Genomic DNA, 25,017 nt, shown 5'->3' on the forward strand with positions numbered 1-25,017 from the left:
AAGGTTGGATGTTAAATGTCGCGAAGAATGATCTGCAGTACTTATGACTTATCAATTTTACTCTATATTAACGGCTAAACCTCACCAACCTACAAATTTTCTGACACTTTGGTTAAAGTCGGTAGGATTGTCTAAATAAACATGATGACCGGCTCCATCGATTATACGGAACTTGGCTGACTTCTCTCCTTGACTGTTGATCTCACTAACACATTGTCGGCCTGCCTTCTTGGACATCCAGTCATTTTCCCCATATAACCATAGAGTTGGGATGGTAATGTTTCCTGGAAGTCTGTCCAATAATGGCAACCTCGCCCAGGCTCCCGGAGCTAGCAAAACTGTCAAAGAATATTCACCTGATCCCTTTGCCACAAACGTGTTGTAGGAGTAACGGTGAATGTCCATCAACTCCTGAGGGTCCTCAATGGCTCCGAATCTGGAAAATGTCCACAGAGAAACAAGTTTAGGCCCAAATGGTGCCGCCGCTCTCACTATGGAGAACACTGAACAATGGTTTTCCCACATTTTGACGAGAAATTTGCGTAATTGAGGCCTCGTTCTTGCCTGTTGCATTCTCTCATCGTTGTTACGGGACTCCGTTGATGCAATAGAGGCGCTATCCGATACATTTTGATGGTGTTGTTGCGACTGCTCTTGAGATTGCAACAATTCTTCTTCTATATTGGGACTTGATTTTCTGGCAATGTCTTGAGCTTGGACTGCTGGAGGCCTGTTAATTTCAGTCAGACTCATTTCACTGCGTTCAATACCAACTGGGGAAACAAGTATTAACTTTTCCACAGCATCTTTATATTTCAACGAATAACAACTGGATAGATATCCACCCAAAGAATGTCCTACCAAAACAAATCGGTCGATGTTTCGTTCTTTCCTCCAAGCTTCCATCGAATCAACGAAAAAGTCCTCTGCTTTATGGATATCCTCCTCCTTTGTAACGTCCAAACTGGGAAATTTTGGTCTTGAAGATAAGCCGTAGCCTAACAGATCCAGGGCATGGATCTTGACCCCAGGTATCAAGGATAAGCCATTGAAGTTTCGATAGAAAAAACCTAACGCTGCTCCAAAACCATGTACAATGACCAGATGCCTTTCTTCTGGAGCTTTCTGCTTGTTTTCAATGTACAACTCGTGTATCTTGTTGCCTTTTGCATCCACGGGAACATCCAGTGTTTTTGCTTCTCTTACACCATCTGAGTCTGGGAAGAATGGCAAATAGGACAGAACTCTTGCTTCATAATCAGCGAGGCTTTTCCTTTCGAACCACTGCTTGAAGGACTCTTTGTAGGATAATTCAGTCACCATAGGGTATAGAGGTTTAAGTCGAGATCCGGCTCTTACGGCTTGGGACATTAACTGTGCCTCTCGCCTGCGGAATTCACAGCTTATTATATACTATCTAGCTTATCGCGCATTATCCATCCGTAATCTAATCGCCACTGAAAAACGTTTGGGTAAAGAGGTTAGAGTTCCGGACATGTCGCTCAATGTTACCTATCAATTACGCTCATTTCGGGTCAAGACCACTCCAGGGACGATTCTCAACGAGGTCTTGACTAATGCATGCGATCATTTCGATCTGGATGCCAGTTCATATCAATTATATCATGGAACTAGGCTCCTAGATCTGTCACTTCCTGTTCGCTTGACTGGGCTTGCTCAGGGTGCCAAATTAGAATTGAAGGTGGGCAAAGCTGTAGGCAACGTTACATTACGATTCAGTATTGTCGGAAGGACGTTGAATGTTGATCCAAAGTCTTTGGTGCTCACAGTCAAGTCATCAAATACCATTAGAAGTGTGCTCGTTTTGTTGGGCAAGAACATTGGATTAGATTTGTCGAGTGAAAACTTTACGATTCAAAGTTTCAGTTTGAGAATATCCCCCGGACCTGATTTTGATAAGCCATTGAGCTCGTTGGGTTTATCAAGCGGCAATTCTGTGATGCGTCTGGTGTTTGAGGCTCAGGGTCCAACCACTAAGAGTGAAAAGAAAGTATCTTCTCCTTCATCCTCAGCTCTTCCAACCTCTGCACCAGCTACTGAAACCCACCAAGACATCAAAGACACCCCTAATCATGATAGCACCGTTGTGAAAGACACAGCAGCTGGCGAAAAGTCAACCAAAGCACACATATTTCAAGCTCAGGCGTTCAAACCATCTTCTAATCGTATCCACAGTTCCCAGGATGATGATGAGGTATATGAATTATCTGTTGACCAGGCTCTCAAATATCAGGCAATACTTTCCAAACAAGCACACGCATCCCCTATGATGAGGAGACTTGCCGAAGAAAAAAAGAAAAATGCCAAAAAGATTGATAATTGTCATATCCGTATACGGTTTCCTGACCACAGCAATTTGGAACTCACAATTGATGCTTCCATTACATTGAAACAGCTTTGCTCTATCTTGACAACTGATTTTCTTTCATTAAATGAGGAAGAAAAGAATGCGCAAAATGCGTTTAACCTCTATATACCTCATCCACATCAAATTCTCAACACGACGGCTAACATGAATAAAAGGCTTGATTCTGATCTCAAATTTGGTCCAAGAATTTTATTATTGTATGAATCTGCCAACAAAGTTTCCAAGATCTCGTACCTGAAACCAGAATACTTGAAGGATGCTAAATCTATTGAAGATGCTCCTGATGTTTTACGAGACAGAGAAATTGAAATGGGGGTTGATTCTACTCCAGTGAGCCAGAGTCCCGTTTCTGCGGTTGATCAGAGTTCTTTTGAGTCTCCTACTAATTCATCTCTAAAAAAGAAAGTTCCCAAGTGGTTGAAGTTGGGCAAGAAGTGAACGGTTTTCACTTCCACATGATGACGACGTACATTACCTAAACATATTTATATATCTTATCTCGCGATGCTTAATTTTTTTTTTTTGTTTGTAGACAGATTGACACTTTCATGAACAGCGTTTGCCGAATACGTAGCTTTATCCCGGCTAGAAGTATAAGGACACGTGCTGTCAGGAATCCCTTGAAGAATTCAAAAGCCACGGAACGCCCACCCGTTCTCAAGACAAAGCCTGAGAACCTAAAACAGCTACGTTCAAAAAGACGAAATGCTCTGAAAAAGGACCCTAGTATTCCTTCATTCGTTAAACCTGCTGAGCAGATAAGAAGGGAGCTGACTGCCGAGTTTGACAGGTTGGGACAAGAGGTAGATGAGAATTTTATTAAAGGTGTAATCGAACAGTCGAAGGAAGATGAAATAAAACTCAGAGAGAGTAACGGTGATCTCAGCATTCTAGACGAGAAAGACGATTTCCTCTCTTTGTTTGATAGAGTAATGGACCAATGTGCCCTGGAGTTATCTGAGAACGTTGACTTGCAGCAAGACGCATATCAATTGGATCCAAACGCAACTTTGGAGGATAGCGTGTTCAAGTTAGCGGAGGACTTTGAAACTATTGTCAAAGCCTCGCAAAGCTCACTTCCATTATTTGTATCCATATTGAAAATCCTAAGCATTAATAGCAAAAGAAATCTCATCCCAATTGAACTGGCATCGAAAGCATTTGAGCTTTCCACACAGATTTACGACCCCAAACACAGAACTAATCTCATATACTACTCAGGCAATCTTATATATTCGCATCCAAGAGTAAGAGCTGACCCTATAAATGAATCTCTTTACATGGAAGCTTTGCTTGAGCATAGGCAGTTTCTGAGATGCGAATATCTCTTCACCTCAAGATTAAACCAAACAGATGTCCAAGGCCAAAGGTTTTGGCTGGAGAATGGTATGAAGATGTACCTGAGATCATTCAAAGTATCCAAAGCTGAAGAATTGGCTGCAAAAGTTTTACAAGAGCACATGTATCTTCATCCTAGTGTTATTGTACAGTTTATTGATGTCTTTTCCCGCTTGGAGCAATATGGCCAAGTTCTGAAATGGACAAACACATTGAACACAATCAGAAAATCGTTTGGCAAAGGTGCAGGAGTAGTGAAGACTGTCAATCCATTGGATTTGGGTTTAGTTGATGATGCGAATATTATTATGAACTACTGGAATCAGCGTGACCCAATAACTCACAATGATTTAAGAAAAGTGGCAGTTTCTTTGATAAATGCTGGATACTATGAACTTTTATTCAGAGTGATCGAAACATATGCATCTAGATATCCCACTACTTTGAAGCTGTTCAAGGGTGTAGTGGGTAAATGCAAATACTCAGTTGCCCAAGAACTAATAGAGTTAACTACAAAATTATCCGAACCTTTCATCAGGGATTCGTTAAGTAAAGCATTAGAGAAGAATTTGGAATTCCAAAAGAGAAATGCCAAACAAGCAATGATTCATGATACGCTACTGGGAAACATCAACATTGAGGGATTGAGAGATGGCACATCGAATAACCAAGAATATTTGACCGAGAAAGACTGCAATCGATTAATCAAGAGAATGCTGAGTTCCAATCGACCCAATTATCAACTAGTAGAGAACTTTATAGAGGAAATGATTAACTCGTACAAGTTGGAGAAGGCAGGGAAAAGTCATGGCTTTATACCTCCAATTAATGCTCACATATATGCCACATTGATAAAATATTTTGGAAAAGTCACTAATAGGAATATTGAAAAGCTGGAACTAGTCCTTCAGGAGTTAGAGTCCTTAGAAGTTCCAATGAATGCATATTGCGCAAACCAGATTATACTAGAATATACTGGCAGACGACGGTTTGAACGGGCTTTTGCATTCATTGATCAGGTGTTGAATTCTGATTTTCCAAGGACAAACAAACTTTATGAGACCATGTTACAGAGTCATAGGGATTTCGTAACCTTCAGTCACAAATATGGCCTGAACAAACGTCCTAATCATAACCAGCTTAGAAGAATATTTGTCGACTTTTATAATTCGGATAAAGGAGTCTCCTTTACAAAGCAAGTTGTGTCAATTATCAACTGTTTCATCTACACTTCCGATTTCATTAGCTCTGTGGGTATGCTGCAACTATTTGGCTCGTTGAAAATGAAGCTAAATGCAAGGCAAGTTGACTTGCTACTCAAAACGTTGATAAAGAATTTGGAGCTTTGTCCTCACTCGGATGATTTGGATACCTACGTTGAAAAATTAAAGCAGTTTACTACTTCCAATACTAAAGACTTGGAGTGGAAAGATGTTGCTACCATAATAATAGAGGCCTTCCAACTTAATCCCCTTTTGACCGAAAAGTCACAAGCTGCCTATGAGAAGGAGTTGGGTACTTTCCAGCATCTTTTATCCTTGGAGAGTCTTTCCATTGACGAAATAAGAGTTGATGGTTTCTGTATATAGTAAATGTTATACCTACCATCCGACATCTAACCCCGATCCATTTTTTTTTTTTTTTCACGAATAGTTTATAGTAACATATCAATTATTTCAATATCACATTGCACACAATGTACTCCATCAAGACCGTCAGGTCCGTTATTGGAACGACTGGATGGTTGAAACGGCCTTGTTTTGGATGCAATAGTGCCTCTATCCGAACAGCCGCGGATTTGGCAATGCTGAATAAGCTTAGATCCAAGAAGAGGATTAATAGAAACCCTCTGCCAACTACAGTGGACCCTCAGAAGGGACAGCCCGAAACTGGCAATAAAGGTGTTCCTCCACACACACAGTCGAAAATAGCAAGCGAGCATAAAGTAGTAAGAAATGGAGTCAAGAAAGTTGAGGATAAATTTCAGAAGAAACCACATTCCAAGTCTCAGGGAAACTCAAGGTCTAGGAAGATATCCAAGGAAGAGGAAAAAGCTCTAAAAGAGATTTCCACCGAGTTCGAAACTCATAGAACAGAAGCATCAAAGTCAGCTTCGAAAAAGAAGCGGTCTCCAAATAAGCCAAAAACTGCAGTTGAAAGACCAAAGATCCCGTTAACGCTTCCTTCGTTCTTGACTGTCTCTAATCTAAGTACCATTTTGAGGGTTAGAAACGAGGACCTTCTGACCAAACTGAAGGAACTAGGATTTGAAAACATGACCTATAACTACATTCTAGACTCCGAAACTGCTGCATTAATTGCCGATGAGTATGGGTTTGAGGCTACTACAAATGACAATACCAGTGTGGACCTGTTTGAACAGCCAGAATGCACTGAGCAAAAACTTTTGGTTCCAAGAGCACCTGTTGTAACTATAATGGGACATGTAGACCACGGCAAGACCACCATTCTGGACTATTTAAGAAAATCATCTATTGTCAACGGAGAGTTTGGTGGAATAACCCAGCACATAGGAGCATTTTCAGTTAAGACTCCAAAGACAAAAAAGATGATCACATTCCTCGATACTCCAGGTCATGCTGCGTTTCTAAAAATGAGACAAAGAGGAGCTGATGTTACTGATATTGTGGTTCTGGTTGTGGCAGCTGACGATTCTGTGATGCCTCAGACTAAAGAAGCCATAAAGCATGCCAAAAACTCTGGAGTACCTATCATTGTTGCCATAAACAAGTGTGATAAGCCAGATGCGAACCCGGATAAAGTGGTTGCCGACTTGGCCGGTCATGATATCGATGTAGAAGATTACGGCGGTGAAACTCAGGTTGTCCGAGTGTCTGGCAAGACAGGACTTGGTATGGAAGACTTAGAAGAGTCTATTATTACATTATCCGAAGTTCTTGACCTGAAGGCTCAAGAATCAAAGACTCTTTGCGAAGGATGGGTGATCGAGTCCGAAATGAAAAAGGGACTTGGAAACACTGCCACATTCTTAGTCAGAAGGGGTGTTCTGGAGAGGGGCAAAATTATAGTGGCCGGTAATACTTGGTGCAAAGTGAAGATTATGAAAGATGAGCACGGAAAAGTTTTGAAGAAAGCTGGCCCTTCGACCCCAGTTGAAGTTATTGGCTGGAAAGATCTTCCGGAAGCCGGTCAGCTCGGTTTGGAGGCTAAGGATGAAGCTCTTGCTAAGAAAGTAATCTTGAACAGAATGGCAAGAGAGGAAAAGTTTAAAGAAGCCCAAGATATTGAAAAGATTAACGAAATGAGACAAAGCGAGTTGAGAGAAGCCAATAAAAGACAAAAAATAGAAGAGTTGGCCAAGAATGGCCTTTCGTTAGAAGACATTCGAAAACTAGACAGTGAGGAATACAAAGATCTTTTAGATGAAACTAAACAAGAATGTGAAATTGTTCCCTTTATCATTAGAGCTGATGTTAGCGGCTCCTCTGAAGCCATAGCTGAGAGTATCGATGGTCTAGGTAATGATGAAGTGAAAAGTAAAGTCTTGTACCAAGAGGTCGGTCCTCCTACTGAAACTGATATTGAAAGAGCTGAGACATCCGGAGCTATTATTTTTGCATTCAACCTTAAAACTCCTAAAGACATCATTTTGAAAGCCGAAAGAAGGGGAGTGCATATAAAAAGTCATAACGTTATTTATCATTTGATTGAAGAAGTCACTCATGAGCTTCAATCCAGATTGAAGCCCGATATTAAAGTTGAGGTATTAGCTTCAGCTAAGGTTCGTGCTGTGTTTAGTATCACAGGAAAAAACAAGAAAGAGTTCAAAATTGCAGGTTGTAAAGTATCCCAAGGGATCATTAAAAGAAACTCTCAGATCCAAGTGACTAGAAATGGACAGATGATCTACAGGGGCCATATAGATGCTCTTAAACATGAAAGAGATGATGTCGCCGAGGTAAAGAAAGGAATGGATTGCGGTGTCAGCCTTGGAAGATGGCAGAACTTTGAGGAAGGTGATGATATTGAAGTCTATGAAGAGAAAGAAGTGCCCCGATACTTGTAAATAAATATGTATATAGACATTAAAGGAATTGATATAGAGTAAAAGCCTCAAGTAAATCCAAAAATAATGCCTAGTGTGTGGTCCCCTTCATGATATATGCACAGTTTTATTCATCTATCCAATACAAAACTCCTTTCTACTTCTACTTCCGTTTATGCTTGCCTTCAAATCCAGCTCGTGTTGGCTTTACAATACCACTAAACTTCTTGAGTCGTGTTTGATCTTTCCGTTTCTTTCCTTTATTTTCTTTTCTCAGTCTCAGATTCTCCTCTCTCTTATCTTGCCTTGCCTTCTGGGTAATTTCAATTGTCTCCTTTCTATCCTTCCATTCTTTTTCACTCTTTCTCTTTTTAACCTCCTTGCGCTTCAGAGATTTTTTCAGTAGTTTCTCATCATCTTTTATTTTCTTACCTTCAATACCAGCCAGTGCCTTATTCCAACGCGCCTTCTCCTGTATCTGCGCTTGTTGCTCTTTATCAAGTTTGGAAAATTTCTCTTTCTGGCGTTCAAGAAGTTGAAGATGAGCCTTAAAGTCACCATGAGAGGGGCCCTTTTTCTTAACTTTTCTTAAGGACGAGAGATCACTGGAGACCTTCTCACCATCTGTGAACTTGATATTATTGAACATGACATCAGCATCTATCTTCTCCTCATCATCGTCATCACTATCGCTATCCTCTTCTTTTTCCTTCTCTTTCTCTTTTTCCTTTTGCTGTTGCTGTCTTTTCTTTTTCAGTTCGTCTTTCCGTTTTCTCTCGGCTAAGATTTGCTCTCGTGACATTGGGGCCCCCTTTGCATTAGTTCCTGGGGCCTTACGTTTCTCTCTCATGTTGTTGATTTTGGCGGTAAGCTTGTTACGCAGTTCGGAGAGTCTTTTCTCTTTCATTGCCTTTTGCTGAGCTATTTCTTCAGAAGACATCTCCTTGCTTTTAATTTCATTTCCTTCGTCGTCAAAAATGGTGGCAGGTTCTTGTGTCTTTAAAGGAGCGGGGACTTCTCTGTCTTTCTCAAGTTCAGCATCTAAGATATTGTGGTTGTTATCGTTGTCCTTTTCATCTGTTTCACTGGTGTCCTGAGCGTCTACTTGGATCTTTTTGTTTCCTGGTATAACAGCTCCCTTTCCAGCCTTCTCTCTGTTCCTCATCACATCCTTCACAGTAGCCGTTTCGACATTTTCACTATGGAAGGCAGGGTCCAATTTCTTCTTCTTATCTTGCCTGACTTCTGATATAGGCTTTTTCTTCTGCTTGCCTTGTTCTCTTATTTCGTTAGACTTATTGGAGTCTTCATAATAGTATTTGGCAGGAATTAGGGATAACAATCCATCAAAAGATGAAGCATGGCTTTTCAAGCGCTCCTAGAACTGTTAGAAATCCCAATGAATAGCGCTATAAAACCAAAAAGAAAGACAACATACCTCCAAACTGTTACTCATAGCTGGTTGTTCCTTCCTTTAATCACAGAGAAAAGAAATAGTCCCAAAAAAAAAATTTCAATAGAGAGAAGAGGTAGTGCCCGCTGCTAAAACTCCTATTATAATTTTCCTCTCTATAGTCTTTACGTGACATCCCTACACCGAGACCGCATCTGGTAGTGGCAGCAAAACCATCTACCTCAACACCTATAGCTAACTTCCACTTGTTTGTTTCAGCATGGCAGAACCATTGGGCAGTTATTTGCTGATCTCTCTGCCGAAAACGCAAAACCTACTCCACGATGAGACGCAGGATTGGCTGGAGACTAACGTGAATGGAGGAAAAGTTTCAGTCACCAACGTTGACGTTCCTGAGTTCAAGATTGGCACCCTAGACACCTTGATGCAACAGACGGAGGAAATCTCCAAGTTGGACAATCAGTTGAACCAGGCTGTTAACAAGGTGTTAGAAATCATACAGACTGTCTTTGACAAAAACCCAGCGTTTGTGGAACAGGCTAAACAAGTAGAGGGTCGTTCTGTCATTGACTATCTTGAAAATTTCAAATGGAACACATCAAAGTATAGAACCGACCGTTCAATTCGCCAGTTAATTGACACCATATCTTTGGATGGATTGAATCTAGACAATGACGTGAAAGCTACATTTCAAAACTATAACTCTGCAAAGTCCAACTTGGCCGCTGCAGAGCGCAAACGAACTGGAGATTTGACGGTAAAGTCGTTGCATGATATTGTTGATGAGACTGATTTTGTTCTAGACTCTGATCATTTGCAGACAATTCTGTTAGTCATTCCAAAGAATTTGGTGCAGTCTTTCCTCAATACCTACGAGACTGTGGTACCATTTGTGGTTCCCAGAAGTGCTAAAAGAATTACTGCTGATTCAGAGTTTGTGCTGTATAGTGTCATCTTATTCAAGAAGTACGTGCCCGAATTCTTGGCTGCAGCTAGAGAGAACAAGTGGATTACTCGTGAGTTTAACTATGATGAGGAGTCAATTAAACTGCTGAGAAATGAGTACAACGATGCCAGCACACAGGAGCATTCATTGAGGAACGATCTGATAAGATTGGTTAAGGCTGCTTATGCGGATATAGTCAGTTCGTGGTTACACATCAAAATATTGAGAACTTTCATCGAGTCAGTTTTGCGTTACGGAATCCCTCCAGATTTTTCATATTTCCTGTTAAAATTACCCCACAAAGCCATTGAGAAAGGTAAATCCCAGTTGGTAGAGAAGTTTGGTTATTTGGGAGGGGCTGCCGTCGGGGTTGACCGTCGTGGTAAAATTGTCAAAGATTCTCTACATGAATATGCCAGTCTGGTGGATACCGACTATCAACCATTTGTGCTATATGAGCTGGAGATTAACTAGAGTGTAGAAAATGGTTGGTATAACACTATCTGATTATTTGAATTGTAGATGTAGTTGAAGGTTCATTCTTGAGTCACTTGATGCGTATTCCCCAGGGAAAAGCAGGAAGTTGGGGGGCAGAAACACGTTCGCGTCATCTAGTTTTTTCGATTGTGATTATTTTGTCTGTGTAAGCAAAACACCAGCTCAATGTCAAGTAATGTCCCCAGGACACCTCCTCTACAAAGGAGGATGTCCAATCGAAGTTCCTATAAAAGTCCTATGGAAAGCCCTTTAAAAATGATGAAGACAAATTCCAGCAAGAGGAGCCCCATCAAGACATCCTCGGCAGATTACACCAAGGTAGTGGTTAGATTTAGACCTTCAATTTTTAGACACGGTGAGTCACAAGAGATAGTAGACGATAATTTGGCTCTGGGCAAAAAGACGGACAGTCAATTAATAACAATAGAGCCCCATCAGTCGGTTTATATTAGTGGAACCTCGTTTTCAGGCAGGTTTACCTTTGATAGAGTGTTTGGACCTGAGACTTCACAGACAGAAGTATTTGATTATTCAATCAATGAGACAGTCAATGACTTTTGCAATGGCTATAACGGTACAATTTTTGCCTACGGACAGACAGGATCCGGTAAAACACACACCATGCTAGGAAATATGGACTCCCCTAGTGAATATGGAGTGGTGCCAAGGGTAGCTGATAAACTTTTTGAACAGATAGCAAATGGAAGTCCCTCTTCAGAGTACACGGTGAGTATTGGTGTGCTAGAAATTTACATGGAACAACTGCGGGACCTGTTGAACCCCGATAACAGCAACAATCTATGTATTAGAGATAGTGGAGCGCTTTCTGAAGGTGTGACTGTCCAACATTTGGAAACCCGGTATGTGAGTAGTAAGGATGAGTTGTTAGGTGCCGTTATCCTAGCCAATAAACTGCGGACAACTGGAGTAACCGACGCCAATGCTGATAGTTCCAGGTCGCATGCCATCTTTCAAATCAAACTAGCACAACGATCATTGGACGACGGGGTTGTCAAAATCAGTACTTTATTCTTGGTTGACTTAGCTGGCTCCGAAAGAATAGCACGTACTGGTGCTACCGGGCAGACCTTGGAAGAGGCCAAGAAGATCAACACATCTTTGTCGGCTTTAGGAAATGTGATTAATGCGTTGACCGATGGTCAATCCACCTACATTCCTTATCGTGATTCTAAGCTGACGAGAATTTTACAGGAATCATTGGGAGGGAATGCACGCACAACTTTGATTGTGAATTGTTCTCCCGATCAAGTTGATGAAGGGGAATCGGTATCTGCCTTACGGTTTGGCGCGCGTGCCAAAAGGATTCAAAATAAGGCAAGAGTAAACCAAGAGATTGCATCTACTGAGCTGCAGAAGCGTTTGGTAACTTTAGAGAGTGAAAACGCTGCGTTGATACATCGTGTTGCTGAACTAGAAGAACAATCAAAGTTGAAGGAAATCCAGCAGGAAGCTACCAACACCGTCACCGTTGACGCAACCAAGATAAAGCGACTTGAATCATCTGTTTCTCAGCTTGCGATACGGTTGAAACAAAACGAAGCTATCACAGAGGAGCTTACTCAGGAACTTGATCGAGCCCGTGCCATCAATGAAAGACGAAAGATAAAAATTGAACAACTTGAAAAGGCTATGCAAGCTCAGCATGAAGACATGATCATGGAAACTGACAAGTTTGCAAACAAATTGTCGTATTTAAAGGCGAGAATAACAAGTGTTAAGAGGATGAATCAGACCCAAGTACCGTACAATGAAGATGGTTTACAGCCAGCTGTAAACATATACGAATCACCGACTACACTGGAGGAAAATGAAGAAGGATTAGAATCTCTGTCGATCAATGTTTGCAGGTCGCCGGTGCAATTCTCAAACAAAGCTGGTCTACATCTTAACATTGTTAAACCTATGAGGGGAGGGTCCGCAAAGCCAGCATGAAAAGTAAAATTAGGTTTTTATATGTATTTCATTTCTATTCATTCATTTAAAGCCTTTTCTCCGTCCTTAAGACAAAGAATAGACCGCACATCACTAGTAAATCTTAAACTGTTTAGCAGTGGAAGAAGATTCATGAGCTCAGTGTCGTTGGGGTCATTGATCCATCCCTCCACCATTATTCCATTGAAATTATGTTTGCAATAACTGATAGGCGAATTGTCAATGATCACATAATTGGCCAACGAATCCTTCGCTGGAATGGATTTCCTTCTGGATTTTCCTTGTCGGGGGGTTGAAGGCGGAGATAAAAGAGGTTCTTGCGGAGATAGTAAAATGCTCAAGTCCTTGATGTATCCCTTTCCCTTTTCCCAAACACAGTTATTCCTGTAATATCTTGCTTCGAATAGTTTCTTGGAGGAGCTCTGATTCTTCTCCGTAAAAGATACATCTTGTTCTAGCAAATCGATTACGGGATCTGCATATTCTTGAATACTGGCGGTGAAACATACGAGGCTGAACCATTGCTTAACCAACTTTAGGAACTCCACAACATACGGCCGCTTATAGATATAATATAACGCGATCATATCGTTAGACATTTTTATTTCTACCATTTGTCCTTTTGCCTTGCCCAACACTGATGAATTGTGGCTGGAAAGAGAATGGATCAGTGTTTCATCCAGATCCAGCACTAGCACCTTCTTTGGTAGTTCGGGAGGCTTATTCAAATTGAAACTATTATTGATGAGAAGGATGGGAAAAACAAACTTCGTCTTTTTCCGGGGTGCCTTTTTGACGCTTTGTATCGTATTAGCATCTGTATGTCGAGTAGTTGGTGCTCTTAGTGGGCTCGGAGTAGCCTCATCTGAAGTCATGGGTGATTTCATTGTATCTATTTCTTGCTGTGGGAACTCAACTTCTATGTCATCGGACTCAGCAATTGTATCTAGCAACGAGTAACTTGAATCTGCGATGTTCTCTGAGCTCTGGCTAATAATGGAGTCATCTTCCGGAAACTCCTCTTCTATAGGAGCGCCGCCTGTTGCATCTTTGCTGAGCAATCTAAAGGGAAATAGTACAATTGAGATGATGAACTTCAAAGGGGAAAAAACCAGCAAGTTCGGAAAGAACCAGATTATTGACACTAGCGTTTGCCACAGCGTTACGCTTGTCTTGACTACCGGTATTTCAGGATAGTCAACCCTTGTAACTATGTCTGAGTCCTCAGTCTGATCTACGTCCAGATCCAAAGTAGTCTCCTTCTGAGGTTGCTTCTCTTGCAATGAACCTCCATGAACTCTGCTGGAGAGAAACTGAATCGCATTCATAGTACATCAGGACTTCTCTATCCTCTTACTAGCAAGCGTTGTGTATACTGGTAGCTGAACTGTTGTGCAGGAGCAGCGGTTGGGCCCCCAAATAAAATGTGGTGTATGGGCGTATGTTGGGGTTGGATATGGTAGAGATGGCTCTAGAATTGCCAGCGATGAAGGAAGTTCGGGACAGATGGTTGTTAGTTTACATAGACAGATGTTAAGGATTCTGGGAGGCTTGAAACAGTCACTGTTCGGTATGTTAGGTGTTGGATTGCCGTTGGGTCACTATACGACGGCTGTGATCTAACTGTTGATTTTTCATGTGCGGCGTTGCTTGGTAAGCCTGCAGAAGCAAGACTCTTGCGGCTAGTACAGCATGAACAGGATGTTGGATGTCCATCCCTCCAGTTCTCAATGAAGTTCCAGTTACTCCAGTAATAGCTTGAACTCTGTGTAAGCTCCTACTACGCTGTGGCTTACAAACGAAATGGCACCTTCTGTAACGCTGTCTAAAAGCTACTCCCCCTCACTTTTTTGCCCTGAGTTTGCAGTAGTCCGAGGAGGTTCAAACTCGCAATCTTTTTCATGTGATAATCTGAAGGAGTGTGGAGAAATCCAAAAAAAAAAGATAAGACTTTAAATACCCCTTCATTCTCCTTTCCTTCAAGTTGATAATGGTGAACTTAGACGTGAATGGTAAATCTGTGGTGATCACTGGAGGCAGTAGAGGGCTTGGCTTGCATTGTGCTGAAGTTTATGTCTTAAATGGGGCCAAGAGAGTGGTTATCACATCAAGGAAAGAAGATCAATGCATGAAAGCAGTGCAATATTTGAAGGATCTGTCCACCACTGCCAATCCTGAGGTGGAAATTGACTTCATTGCTGCCGATCTGTCTACGGACGAAGGTGCCAAGAGACTGAAGTCAGAATACCAGCAAAGATATGGAGATCGTCTGAACATTTTGGTTGCTAACGCTGGAGCAACTTGGGGTGCTAACTTTGAAGATCATTCAAGAAAAGCTATAGATAAAGTATTAGGCTTGAATGTTGCGGGTGTGTTCCAAACGATCCAACTTTTTGGAGAGTTTTTGGAGAAGGCTGGAACTCCAAAAGATCCATCCAGAGTACTCATCATGTCCTCGGTCGCAGGGTTGACGACTTCTTTCCCTGCCGGGGGAACCTATGGATATTTAGCATCCAAAGCAGCAGTTTCTCATTTAGGTAAAACCTTAGCTGTGGAACTTGGGCCTAGAAATATCACAGTTAATGTTCTAGCACCAGGATTCTTCCCAACAAAAATGTCCAACGGTTTACTAGACGTAGTTGGTGATCAGATGGTGAAAAACAATCCAAGACGAAGACTGGGCGAGAAAGAAGATATCCAGTATCTGGTACTGTACTTGAGTTCATCTTTAAGTAATTACGTAAATGGGGCAGTGATTCCTTTAGATGGCGGGTCACATCTTGTTGGTCTGCCCAAGTTATAAAAATAATGTCTTTTCTTCTCTCTAACAAGATTAGATTGCGAGAAAAAGAGTTCAGTTTGTCCGTTTACTAAGGCTTTCCTCTTCCTCTGCCTCTTCCTCTAGGCTTGCCTCTACCACGGAAAGAACCTACGGGACGTTTATCAGCCTCGTCATCTCTGACAGTGTTGAAATCGTCCCTCAGCCTGTAATTGAAATTGAAGCCTTCACATTTGCTTTCCATTTGAATGCGTCCCTCTTCGTCGAGGTTTAAGATCATTTGCCCTAAGCTCAGATCACACAAGTTGAAATGCCATGAATTTTGGAAAGAAACGTAGTAAAGATCGTTGAGCTGTCTAATGATAGAGTTGAGCTCTTTAGTCTTAAGCATCTCATCTTCGGTGGAGGAAGAAGAGTCGTCGGCGTCGTTGGTGCTGTGTTCGTTGTCTCTGTTGAGTTGAAGAGGATATATGACCTCTGAAGACTTGGTAGTAATGGGAATCTTGTCGAAAACTTCAAGTGCAAGACCAAGTGAACGGATCATCAGTGGATCGTTAAGATTAAAGAGCATAGACTCGTACTTTGTGTGTATGTTTTTCCAAATTGTTGCCAACTTATTACGGGAATCGTTGAACTTGATCTTGAAACTCTCAAAATTGGGGTTGATTGAAAGCTCATTATAGGACGATGAGTATTTGAAGTGCAAAGAGTTCGAAATTGTGTAGTCCATTTTGAAGAAAATCGACAAATGCTCTAAAATAGGCTCTCTAGTAGGAGACTGGTGGGTAATAAAGAACTTGATAGCTTTGTTGTAATCAGTTGGGTTCTTTGTAGAGTACTCTATAATAGTGTTAATAAGTTTACCAAGTTGCATGAAAGTAATCCAGATATTTCCTGGGTCGCCTGAAATTGGCAGCAATTGGTTTGGATTTGTGTCTATAATGGAGGCCAAGTTAGGGTCGGAGGTGATATCATTGCTATCAAATGAGGTACCTTGGTGGAACAATTTATGATATGACAGAGATCCTCCAATACCTGTCAACAGGATGGAGTGGCCCAGTCTTGGTACATTAACCTTGTAGAGGGTATCGTGGTCAATTACATGAAGATTAGGAACAGCGTAGATACCGTGCTTAAACTTATTCAGAACAACTAAGTCCTCACACATCCCATATATCGTGTAAACTGGAATCTTCAACTGGTAATCTCCACGGATAAAATCCTGCAGTTCGGACAATTTTTCATCTTTCAACAAAATTTTCAGGTTGAAGTCTTGATTCGACAAATGCTCTACATTATCACCAGTAACTTTACTGAGTTTGGATATTCTCAAAATAGTTTCCTCTCTCAAAAGAGGAGAAAACTCAACAATATGACGAAGGTATGACTCATGGATTCTGTCGACACTTTCCTGTTCCAGAAAACCAAAGTTGCCAGTATGAATAATTAGGTCGGCGTTATGAATATCAGCAAGCTCGTTTAGAAGGGTAAGTTTTCCTCTAAGATCAGCTATCAGGACGATTTTCACGCCCTCTTTTTCAAATACCTTCGTGCTTACTATAGCTGGTGGTGGCGGCATACTTGAGGGCAGTAGGTGGTAGTTGGAGGAGGAGAGGAGAAGATGTCGAGAGAAGAAAAAAGATTCATATTACGTAAGCAGGGTATACGGACGGATAGAGGTTAGCGGGAATGTCATGATTGGTTCACACATATCGGAAAGGGACAAGTGGGAGGAGGACCAGCTGTTCAAGAAAGGATTCTGTAACATATGAATGAAAAAGAGAAAAAAGGTGTAAATAGTTTAGTCCGAAGATCTCAAGACTAACTACCAAAACATCAATGATCTGCGCATTGACTTGGTTCAAGCTTACAACGATCTCAAAAACCATCTATCCTCAATGCATTAAAGTACAAATAAATAAAATAGCAAATTCATCTCTAATGTTCCCATGGGTGTTTTAAACCAAACCACACTGGATAATCTTGCTTTGCCCTGTAGAAGATCCAAAACCACATAAGACCACCCAGGAACTTTGATGTAATGACATATCCTGGATGCACTTTGGGCTTGGGTACAATAGCTCCCCTTACGTATTTGAAAGCATGGTGTGCTGACATGTTGGTTGTAAATTAGTGTAGTTTGGATATCTGAAGATGTGATTAGCTCGAAAACTGATTGGATAAAGTGTATTAGCTGGTGCACTATATAGTCTATGTGGGAGAATTTTCAAAACACGACATCCAACATCATTCACCTGCTCTCACTAGCCATCGGATCAAGATGTAGTATTGGGGTTTCCGTGTCAGGTTCCTCAGTTGCCTGTCTTGAGGTGAGTGATCAGCTATTTTGTAGCCCTGTTTCTTGTACCAAGAAAGAGCTCTAGTATTATCTGAGAATACCGTTAAGGAGGTGGCTACTAAGGAAATTGAACTCTTCCAATCCCTGACAATCCTTTCACCAACTGTATGAAATAAAGTCAGAAGCTGAGAGCCAAGTTGCAAGTTACGAAATTGCTCAGCCACATGTATCTCGTACAAGTACAATACAGGTAGACTATTGTCTAGATCATGCATGAAAGAGACAAATCCCCTCAATTCACCTAAAGCCTCATCCTCCACAGCTAGGTAGATCAACCCTGACTCTGTGGCCTCTTCCACTTTATGCTCCAGCCAATGCGGTCCATTGACTTTTATATAAAGCTCGCCTAGTCCACGGTCAATCAGCCTAATTGCCTTCGCAATAGAAGGGGCATTTTCCCTCCGGGGAGTGAAAATCTTGAACCTTGACGCATTGATAATAGAAGTCGAGGGAGCACCAGCAGCCTTAGCCATATTATCGATTAAATCCGGTAGAATCTCATTTGCAATTAGGTCCCGTTTAGCTATGATGTCCGGTTGCGGTTCTACATCACGACTTTCAAGTGAACTTGTAATCCACTTCTCAAGGTCGTCCTGCATGGGTTAAGAATAAAAGATTAGCAACGAAAAAACGTAACTGGATACTCTGACCAGAAACAATTTTTCGTTTGCACGATAGCTCATATATAAGTGAAAAGGGCATTATTTGATTGGGTGTGAACTCCCGCTATCTAACATTACACAGAACGGAGAAGGATAACAATGGGAATTTTCAGTACTCTTGAAGAATTAACGAATAAGACTTGGGGTCGCCTTGGAAGTTATTGCTCCTTCTCGTCAGAACCTTGCTTGTTTACTTTCTTATGTAATCGGTAGTGGCGTACCATATTGCTTCTGACAGAGAAGCGACGGTCACAATTAGGCCAACGGCATTGGAACGGTTTTTCACCAGTATGTGTGTAGATGTGGGTCTGTAAGGATGAAGGCCTCCTAAACTTTTTTTTGCAATGCGGACATTGGTTACCGATTCTTTCTTCAATTCGTAAGCTGGGTGTTTGACTGTGCGTTCTTGTGGAAGAAGGGACCGTTTTTTGTCCTTCTAACCCCAAATCATCAAACGCCACTGGATTTGGTAGGTTTTTCATTACCTCATCGAAAGGAGGAGGGTTGACGAGGTTGACGATTGACGAGGGAAACTGTTGAGTCGGAAGACCCTCTGGATAATACCCAAACAGTTGAGGATTATACGGCTGATCTTGACCAAACCCCTGAGGTCTAGAGTCAGGCCCCGACACAGGAGGGGCCATTCGAACCTCCTGAACGGGTACCATCGGTATGCCTTCTGAACTGTTGAAGACATTTCTTGAGTTTGCTATTTGAAATCTGTGTTGCTGGTCTATTGCTGTGCAATTTGAGCTGCTTTGTCCGCTTGAGCTCGTGGGCTCTGCATCTTCTTGTGACGACGATACAAACTGACGACTCACTGGAGGATGCAAATAGAGGAGGCTGGCAGGTGAGTAGGGTCTATTTGAGGGTTGCAAGTCCATATACTCTGAACTTTGTGGCACATGCGACACTTGGTTGGGGTCATTTTGGTTTCCTGTATACAAATATGAATTTGCCTGAGAATCGAGTGACTGTGCGAACGAATCTAGAAGCTGGGGCTGGTTGATGCAAGGTAGTTGTGGTTGTTGAGATGTTTGTATATGAGATTGCGATTGCCTTTGAACTTTTCTGGAAGCTTGTCTTGGTCGTTGGTCTACATTGCCATCCTCGTGTGATGGCTGTTCTTGCGCAGGTGTCTTAGACATATCAAAGTTCTGATACCAACCCTGAGACATAAAGGCGATCCAATATCACGTTTTACGTCAAAGTTGTTAATGTAACGTTGCTTTGACAATGCACTTTTTATTTTGAATAGCAGATACAAAGTTTAGATTTATTATGGTTTACATGAAAAAACTAGGTTATCCGACAGGCGTCTATTGGTAACAATCCAAAGCCATGCCTTACCCAGGGGAATTGTTGTAGATCGCTGCAGATGCTGTGCATTGAATAAGAAAGATCGGCAAGTCAGAGTACACGCCCTACTAAGTTCAGTAAAAGAGCGACTAACAAGACTGCTCATAAATTAAAAAAAAAAGTCCTTACTTGAGGTAGACATTGATATGTGAATCAATTAGGTTGCTCTGGAAAAAAATGCTCAAAAAAAAACCTTCTGTCCCATACCTCATAATTGTCTAGCTTTTCGACTTCATGCGGCCGTCCGCACTGGATGTCGCGCAACACAATACGAGAACACTACTGCGTGGAGAAACAACAGCTGTATATGTGCAATTTTTTTAACATAACGTGCTTGTTCAGTTTGAGTAGAGTGCATGGTGAAGGAACAAGTCAAACGACTGCTAACAAACTACTGTTGACAGCTGTGCGTGTTGTTCCCTGTAAAACATCACTTTTTACTCGGAGCCAACCGCATTCCTCCAGAGATCTTCGATTTGTCAGCAGAGAGCTGAAGAGCCGGTCTGCGTCAATTCATGCGTTATCGCGCCGGGGTTTCCCTTTTTCTTTTCAACTCTACTGTTGCAACATTCCTTATGTCGGCTTCACGTGCACCGACTTATACCAGACAGCTACGACAGGCCTTCGCGCACTTCCTCATGAAATGGCTTCTTTTTTTTTCCACATTGCGGCCCCAACACCATCACTAGTATACCTTTATCGACTATTGTTTCCTGTTTGTTCTTTGCCTCCATTTTGAAATGAACGGCGATCAGTTACGCAGCTTCACTTTTGATAATGGCTCGTCCAAACCCGCAAGCATCAACGAAGGTGACCCGTTAGCAGCCCCAGGCTCCCCCGTCAACTCGGTTGATTCAGACAAAGATCTGATCTTTGAACGAATGGTTCAAGATCCCCTGACTGAGAGTCCAGTATTGCAGTGCCCTCGTTGTGGTAATCACACTTCAAAGTGTCATCATAATTCAATTTTGAAGTTACCACAACATTTTAATACAGAAAACTTTATCCCTGCTGCTTTGGATTCTACCACTTCTTTGATCAACTCCCAGGAGGATATGGACCTAGATCTGAGCACTCCGCCAAGGAGACCTTCAGTGGTTAGTCTATCGCAGGCCTTTCCAAATTCATATGACGGCACAGGCCCTGCCTCAAGTGTCAACCTCAATGCAGGGGGGCCTGTTATGCGAACATCACCCTCTTCGCCAGCCCTCTCCCGCAACCAATCCTTCTGCTCTTACGCTGACATGATTAAGCGTGAAGATCAAGAGGGGAACGTACACCGAAGACCTTCCATCCAACAAACGTTGAGCGGTCGAAAGCTTCCTGCTTTGCTGCGTCGATCAACGACGGCATCAGTGGGGTCTGATGAACAACTCAGTCTTGATGGGACACTTTCTTTACGTCGCAAGGTCATCCGGTCATGAGCCTTTGTTACATGTTTCTACATATTTAACAGTTAGTTACTTTTATTTTCACGAACTTTAATTAGGACTATCAAGACGAGATTCTTCTTGGGTCTGCATTAACCCACTTACCTCGCTAAGGACATTGAACCAGGTCCTCATCTCATCATAGGTAGAGGTCTTGAGGATCAGTGTTGACTTGATTACACTGAATGCCTGAGTTGCATCTTTCCCTGAGATTTCAATCTTGAACTTGCTATTATCTGGTCCATTAAGGGACTTCAGAGTACATTCAGGTAAATAAAGTACCGTATTAGGTTGCGTAGAATTCTTAGGAGCGTTGGACTCAAACTCATACAAGTATCTGGTTTTAGTGATGACGTAGTATTCGGAGACGTACTTCTTGTTGACCTTACCTTCCTTCCTCTGCAGTATGCCTTCCAAAATGGGTTCAGTGGCAGGGTGATGATCATTGGGAAATGACAGGTCGGACAAACCCCGCTTCTTGTTATCAGCACTGATATTAGCACCACTTATATCATCATTACCTTCCACGGTAACCAGTCTCTGTTTATTGACCTCAGAAAATTGTTTCCATTCGTACTCAAGATCAATACTGGACAATGTCTTACTCAGGGAGTCGAAACTACGAGAGAAAACGGAATCTGCCGCAGTGATACGGTTGGAAACATCAGCAAAGATCAATTGAATAAATTCTAGAGTTCTTTTTTCCAGGGTCATCAAGGATAGTTCTTCACGTTTCAAAAAATCCATATGATTGTGCTCTTTGGCGATCAATTCAGTGCCATGGAGGGATACGGCTCTCTTCAACATGTATGGATCGTTCTTGTAGTCCATCTTTCCAGTTCCCGAGGCAGACTCGAACACCTGAGTTGAGTGCTGAAGTTTTGAAATTGAACTAGACAAATGCAAGCCCAGTTTCTTCAATTCTTTCCGCTGCTTACTGGCATCTGCCGTCAGATCCTTCTTCTTAGCGGATAAATCAGCCGAGTATTTCTTGAACTCAGGAATAATTTGCTCTCTAATCGAAGTCTCTAATCCAGCTATTTTTCCCTGATCTTCACTGGACCTAAACTTGAGTAATTCTATGAACGAGTTGACACCAGTGACATTCTTGTTCGGATCTGCCTCAGAGTTGACAGATCCGTAAACAGCTCCTGCAATATTGGAGCTGGGGCTCACTTCAAATTGAGGTAAAGTGTCAGTGGAAAAATGCTTCACAAGCTTGCCGTAATCCTTAGCAGTACTACTGAGAATGCTGTCGTAACGGGCAAAGAAGTTCTCAAAAAAGGCCAATGCCAAAATCCACTTGTCATATCTGGCAATAAGCAGATCTGATGAGTCCAGATAAACGTTGTCTAACAGGCTACTACTGGTTTCGTTTGCATTGTCAGACATTGGAGGTTGTTTTGAGGAACTAAATTGCTAAGGCGAATCAGAATGAGGCAACAAAAATACTGTCTTGCTGTCAAACGAGTGCGCGAGATGGTTGCCAATCAAATGTTCTCTCTGAAATTTTGGAATTCAGATATGCAGAACTACCTAAATAACTAAGATAGCTTGAGCTCCTGGATTGCATCATCCAATTGCAAGACGCCGTCAATGCTTACACCGGGAGTGTCTCCTATCCCATAGAGAACTCCTGGAGTAACCATGGAAGGACTGCTGTTTAATGGTGTTTCTCTTTCTCTGGTATGTGCACCTGCTGGGTGAGTTGGTGGAGTGAGATCTTCGCCCGTCATAGGCCCTTCAGGCTTACGCGCTTGGTCGTAGGTGGGAGGTGAAAGCGCAGAGACGTTTTCGTACGTTGGCGGCACTTCGTCGTCCCAAGAAACGCCCAATCCGGATCTTTCAGTGAGTAGTACCTTGAATTGCATTCTTAGCACACGAGCTACTCCAGTAGCTATGCCCACCACTGAATCATTATCTTGCTCAGACGTAACTTCAGAGACTGGTAGCTCCGAATTGTTAGATAATTGAAAACGTAATTCATCTGTATCATCGGCTGGCTCGCTAGAATGAGTCTGCTCAAAAGCATTTCCTCCACCATTGACACCTCCAAATCTCACAGAAGGGCTCTTTGCTTGAGAATTTGAACCTCTATGAGTATGTGTAACTCCCTTTCGTTGAATTAGTTCTTCAGCGACAACAATTTCCACCACCAGCAAATGGCTAACAAAAACTCCTAGCTCCTTCTCTGAGAGATCACAGGAACAGTTGGCCATAGAACTCACGAAAAGATCGTCGTGGTTGAACATCGGCTGATTACAATTTTGACTCGTAACTGAGCTCAGATTTGACAATGACGAGTCTAAAGCTATGCTGCTCAGGTTCATTATGTTTATGTCAGCAACCAACTCAACCACTCCTTTTCCTGAGAAATCGGATTTCCATCCACTTTTTATCTCTCCCTGAGATATCGTACGGATCTCTTCCAAAAATAAAACTGGCTTGTTTGAACCTCTTTCGTCATTGAAATGATCTATAGGAATGTTACTGTTCTCTGTGTTTGAAGAATTTGTATTATTGTTGTGATTCTCGGAGTTTGAATTGGCAGCACTACCACCGTATCGAGATTCGTACTCTCTTGCTTGTTCCTGAGCCAAGGCTTCCTGGGTTAGTGCAACATGATCTATTCCACCAGCGGCGGGAGTTATTGCAACTTCTTCTTCCGTGGTAACGGTCCGAACGGGATTGATTGGGCCATTAGTGTTTATATCATGTCCTGAGGCCGTTCCAACAGAAAGATGCGTGAAAGTCTGCCCCCCAGTGTTGTGAGGCCGCTTAAATCTATGATGTTGTTTGTTTGCATAATCTTGTAGTACTTTTAGTTTTGTTTCATGCTTTTCACAGGAAACTGCTCGCACTTTGATGTGTTCTTCCATACGCCATACCAACTTCCGCATCCTCCAACGACGATACTTTGTGCATACGTTATCCAATCGAAGCTCAATAGGAAAAGTAGACTTGGGATACACCACATTGGGAAGCACAGCCGTTGCAGTGACATCCGTTGGGGGGAACACTCGAAGAGAATTCCTATCAGGACCTCGCAAGATGGAGCGTTTTATTATGATTGGCAGTTTAATCCTCAAGTACTCGGGCTTTTTGCGGGCATTCAAATATTCTGCATCAGCTACCAGCTCATACTTAATAACTGTGTTAGTGTTTCCAAGAAGCGTTGTAGCTGGAAGAGCACCAGGGAGCAGATGAGAAAAGGGGTACGCGTGTACGGCACCTTTAGCAAACGATGTGGGCTGAGCTAAAATGTCCCATCTTGCCAATTCTAGTTTCTTTTGCTTACAATCTGGACAATTCTGTAACGTGTTTGAAGGCGGGGCCAAAGGTTTCCCGTAGGTAATCGTCTGCACGAATGACAAAGTGACGTTGACGATCTCAATAGAGTCAAGTTTAGAGTAGTCCTGAGACATTGTCAACGAAGTTGTTGGAGTTAAGACGTTCAGAGAACTGGTGGATCTTACAGGAGTCAAAATTCCCGGACTATTAGAGCCTGACATGGTGGGGGATGCGATCTGGGTGTATGATAACACATCCAAACTTAGGAGACCCGACAGTATGGAGCCAGTGCTCTCATGAGGCTGGCCATACAAGACAACAGGAGGTGATTCCAACGATATGCTCAGTTTAACTGGAGAAGAGTGCAAGTTTGTATTGCTTGGTGAGGGCCCTCCTAACCCTGAAGCATTCTTGTCGTCCTTTCGAACCAATCTTGAACCAAATATTGCCATGTTTGGGAGTAAAACTGGGATCAAAGAAGGTAAAGAATTTAATGGGGGAAATTCTAATGGTACTTTGTACTAGCTGCAAATATCGATTGATGAGTTGTTCTGAGTTTCCCTGGATAAAAT

General features: G+C 42.1%; 15 protein-coding genes across 15 annotated transcripts; 7 read left to right on the forward strand and 8 right to left on the reverse strand.

The window, feature by feature from the left end:
* Nucleotides 1-81: 81 nt before the first annotated feature.
* Nucleotides 82-1,371, reverse strand: PAS_chr2-1_0242 (uncharacterized protein; the record flags this gene model as incomplete). Its single annotated transcript, XM_002491088.1, has 1 exon — nucleotides 82-1,371. One exon carries the CDS (start codon nucleotides 1,369-1,371, stop codon nucleotides 82-84), a length of 1,290 nt encoding a protein of 429 aa, XP_002491133.1.
* A 124-nt stretch (nucleotides 1,372-1,495) lies between these two features.
* On the forward strand, nucleotides 1,496-2,827 carry PAS_chr2-1_0243 (UBX (ubiquitin regulatory X) domain-containing protein that interacts with Cdc48p; the record flags this gene model as incomplete). The annotated part of the gene is made up of 1 exon (XM_002491089.1): nucleotides 1,496-2,827. The coding sequence occupies one exon, from the start codon at nucleotides 1,496-1,498 to the stop codon at nucleotides 2,825-2,827; it is 1,332 nt and encodes a 443-aa protein (XP_002491134.1).
* A 110-nt stretch (nucleotides 2,828-2,937) lies between these two features.
* PAS_chr2-1_0820 (uncharacterized protein) lies at nucleotides 2,938-5,316 on the forward strand (the record flags this gene model as incomplete). Its single annotated transcript, XM_002491090.1, has 1 exon — nucleotides 2,938-5,316. The coding sequence occupies one exon, from the start codon at nucleotides 2,938-2,940 to the stop codon at nucleotides 5,314-5,316; it is 2,379 nt and encodes a 792-aa protein (XP_002491135.1).
* Nucleotides 5,317-5,423: 107 nt separating this feature from the next.
* On the forward strand, nucleotides 5,424-7,775 carry PAS_chr2-1_0244 (Mitochondrial translation initiation factor 2; the record flags this gene model as incomplete). The annotated part of the gene is made up of 1 exon (XM_002491091.1): nucleotides 5,424-7,775. One exon carries the CDS (start codon nucleotides 5,424-5,426, stop codon nucleotides 7,773-7,775), a length of 2,352 nt encoding a protein of 783 aa, XP_002491136.1.
* Nucleotides 7,776-7,917: 142 nt separating this feature from the next.
* On the reverse strand, nucleotides 7,918-9,210 carry PAS_chr2-1_0245 (uncharacterized protein; the record flags this gene model as incomplete). The annotated part of the gene is made up of 2 exons (XM_002491092.1): nucleotides 7,918-9,132; nucleotides 9,193-9,210. 2 exons carry the CDS (start codon nucleotides 9,208-9,210, stop codon nucleotides 7,918-7,920), a joined length of 1,233 nt encoding a protein of 410 aa, XP_002491137.1.
* Nucleotides 9,211-9,427: 217 nt separating this feature from the next.
* PAS_chr2-1_0246 (Subunit C of the eight-subunit V1 peripheral membrane domain of vacuolar H+-ATPase (V-ATPase)) lies at nucleotides 9,428-10,588 on the forward strand (the record flags this gene model as incomplete). Its single annotated transcript, XM_002491093.1, has 1 exon — nucleotides 9,428-10,588. One exon carries the CDS (start codon nucleotides 9,428-9,430, stop codon nucleotides 10,586-10,588), a length of 1,161 nt encoding a protein of 386 aa, XP_002491138.1.
* Nucleotides 10,589-10,777: 189 nt separating this feature from the next.
* PAS_chr2-1_0247 (Kinesin-related motor protein involved in mitotic spindle positioning) lies at nucleotides 10,778-12,565 on the forward strand (the record flags this gene model as incomplete). Its single annotated transcript, XM_002491094.1, has 1 exon — nucleotides 10,778-12,565. One exon carries the CDS (start codon nucleotides 10,778-10,780, stop codon nucleotides 12,563-12,565), a length of 1,788 nt encoding a protein of 595 aa, XP_002491139.1.
* Nucleotides 12,566-12,603: 38 nt separating this feature from the next.
* On the reverse strand, nucleotides 12,604-13,893 carry PAS_chr2-1_0248 (Catalytic subunit of Nem1p-Spo7p phosphatase holoenzyme; the record flags this gene model as incomplete). The annotated part of the gene is made up of 1 exon (XM_002491095.1): nucleotides 12,604-13,893. One exon carries the CDS (start codon nucleotides 13,891-13,893, stop codon nucleotides 12,604-12,606), a length of 1,290 nt encoding a protein of 429 aa, XP_002491140.1.
* Nucleotides 13,894-14,555: 662 nt separating this feature from the next.
* PAS_chr2-1_0249 (Hypothetical protein, peroxisomal 2,4-dienoyl-CoA reductase) lies at nucleotides 14,556-15,368 on the forward strand (the record flags this gene model as incomplete). The annotated part of the gene is made up of 1 exon (XM_002491096.1): nucleotides 14,556-15,368. One exon carries the CDS (start codon nucleotides 14,556-14,558, stop codon nucleotides 15,366-15,368), a length of 813 nt encoding a protein of 270 aa, XP_002491141.1.
* Nucleotides 15,369-15,435: 67 nt separating this feature from the next.
* Nucleotides 15,436-16,923, reverse strand: PAS_chr2-1_0250 (Hypothetical protein; the record flags this gene model as incomplete). Its single annotated transcript, XM_002491097.1, has 1 exon — nucleotides 15,436-16,923. One exon carries the CDS (start codon nucleotides 16,921-16,923, stop codon nucleotides 15,436-15,438), a length of 1,488 nt encoding a protein of 495 aa, XP_002491142.1.
* Nucleotides 16,924-17,591: 668 nt separating this feature from the next.
* Nucleotides 17,592-18,302, reverse strand: PAS_chr2-1_0251 (N alpha-acetyl-transferase, involved in acetylation of the N-terminal residues of histones H4 and H2; the record flags this gene model as incomplete). The annotated part of the gene is made up of 1 exon (XM_002491098.1): nucleotides 17,592-18,302. One exon carries the CDS (start codon nucleotides 18,300-18,302, stop codon nucleotides 17,592-17,594), a length of 711 nt encoding a protein of 236 aa, XP_002491143.1.
* A 221-nt stretch (nucleotides 18,303-18,523) lies between these two features.
* Nucleotides 18,524-19,543, reverse strand: PAS_chr2-1_0252 (uncharacterized protein; the record flags this gene model as incomplete). The annotated part of the gene is made up of 1 exon (XM_002491099.1): nucleotides 18,524-19,543. One exon carries the CDS (start codon nucleotides 19,541-19,543, stop codon nucleotides 18,524-18,526), a length of 1,020 nt encoding a protein of 339 aa, XP_002491144.1.
* A 921-nt stretch (nucleotides 19,544-20,464) lies between these two features.
* PAS_chr2-1_0253 (Hypothetical protein) lies at nucleotides 20,465-21,148 on the forward strand (the record flags this gene model as incomplete). Its single annotated transcript, XM_002491100.1, has 1 exon — nucleotides 20,465-21,148. One exon carries the CDS (start codon nucleotides 20,465-20,467, stop codon nucleotides 21,146-21,148), a length of 684 nt encoding a protein of 227 aa, XP_002491145.1.
* A 57-nt stretch (nucleotides 21,149-21,205) lies between these two features.
* Nucleotides 21,206-22,546, reverse strand: PAS_chr2-1_0254 (Hypothetical protein; the record flags this gene model as incomplete). Its single annotated transcript, XM_002491101.1, has 1 exon — nucleotides 21,206-22,546. The coding sequence occupies one exon, from the start codon at nucleotides 22,544-22,546 to the stop codon at nucleotides 21,206-21,208; it is 1,341 nt and encodes a 446-aa protein (XP_002491146.1).
* A 152-nt stretch (nucleotides 22,547-22,698) lies between these two features.
* Nucleotides 22,699-24,897, reverse strand: PAS_chr2-1_0255 (uncharacterized protein; the record flags this gene model as incomplete). The annotated part of the gene is made up of 1 exon (XM_002491102.1): nucleotides 22,699-24,897. The coding sequence occupies one exon, from the start codon at nucleotides 24,895-24,897 to the stop codon at nucleotides 22,699-22,701; it is 2,199 nt and encodes a 732-aa protein (XP_002491147.1).
* Nucleotides 24,898-25,017: the final 120 nt, after the last annotated feature.

Source organism: Komagataella phaffii, chromosome 2 (genome assembly GCF_000027005.1).
Source record: "Komagataella phaffii GS115 chromosome 2, complete sequence".
Lineage (NCBI taxonomy): Eukaryota > Fungi > Ascomycota > Pichiomycetes > Pichiales > Pichiaceae > Komagataella > Komagataella phaffii.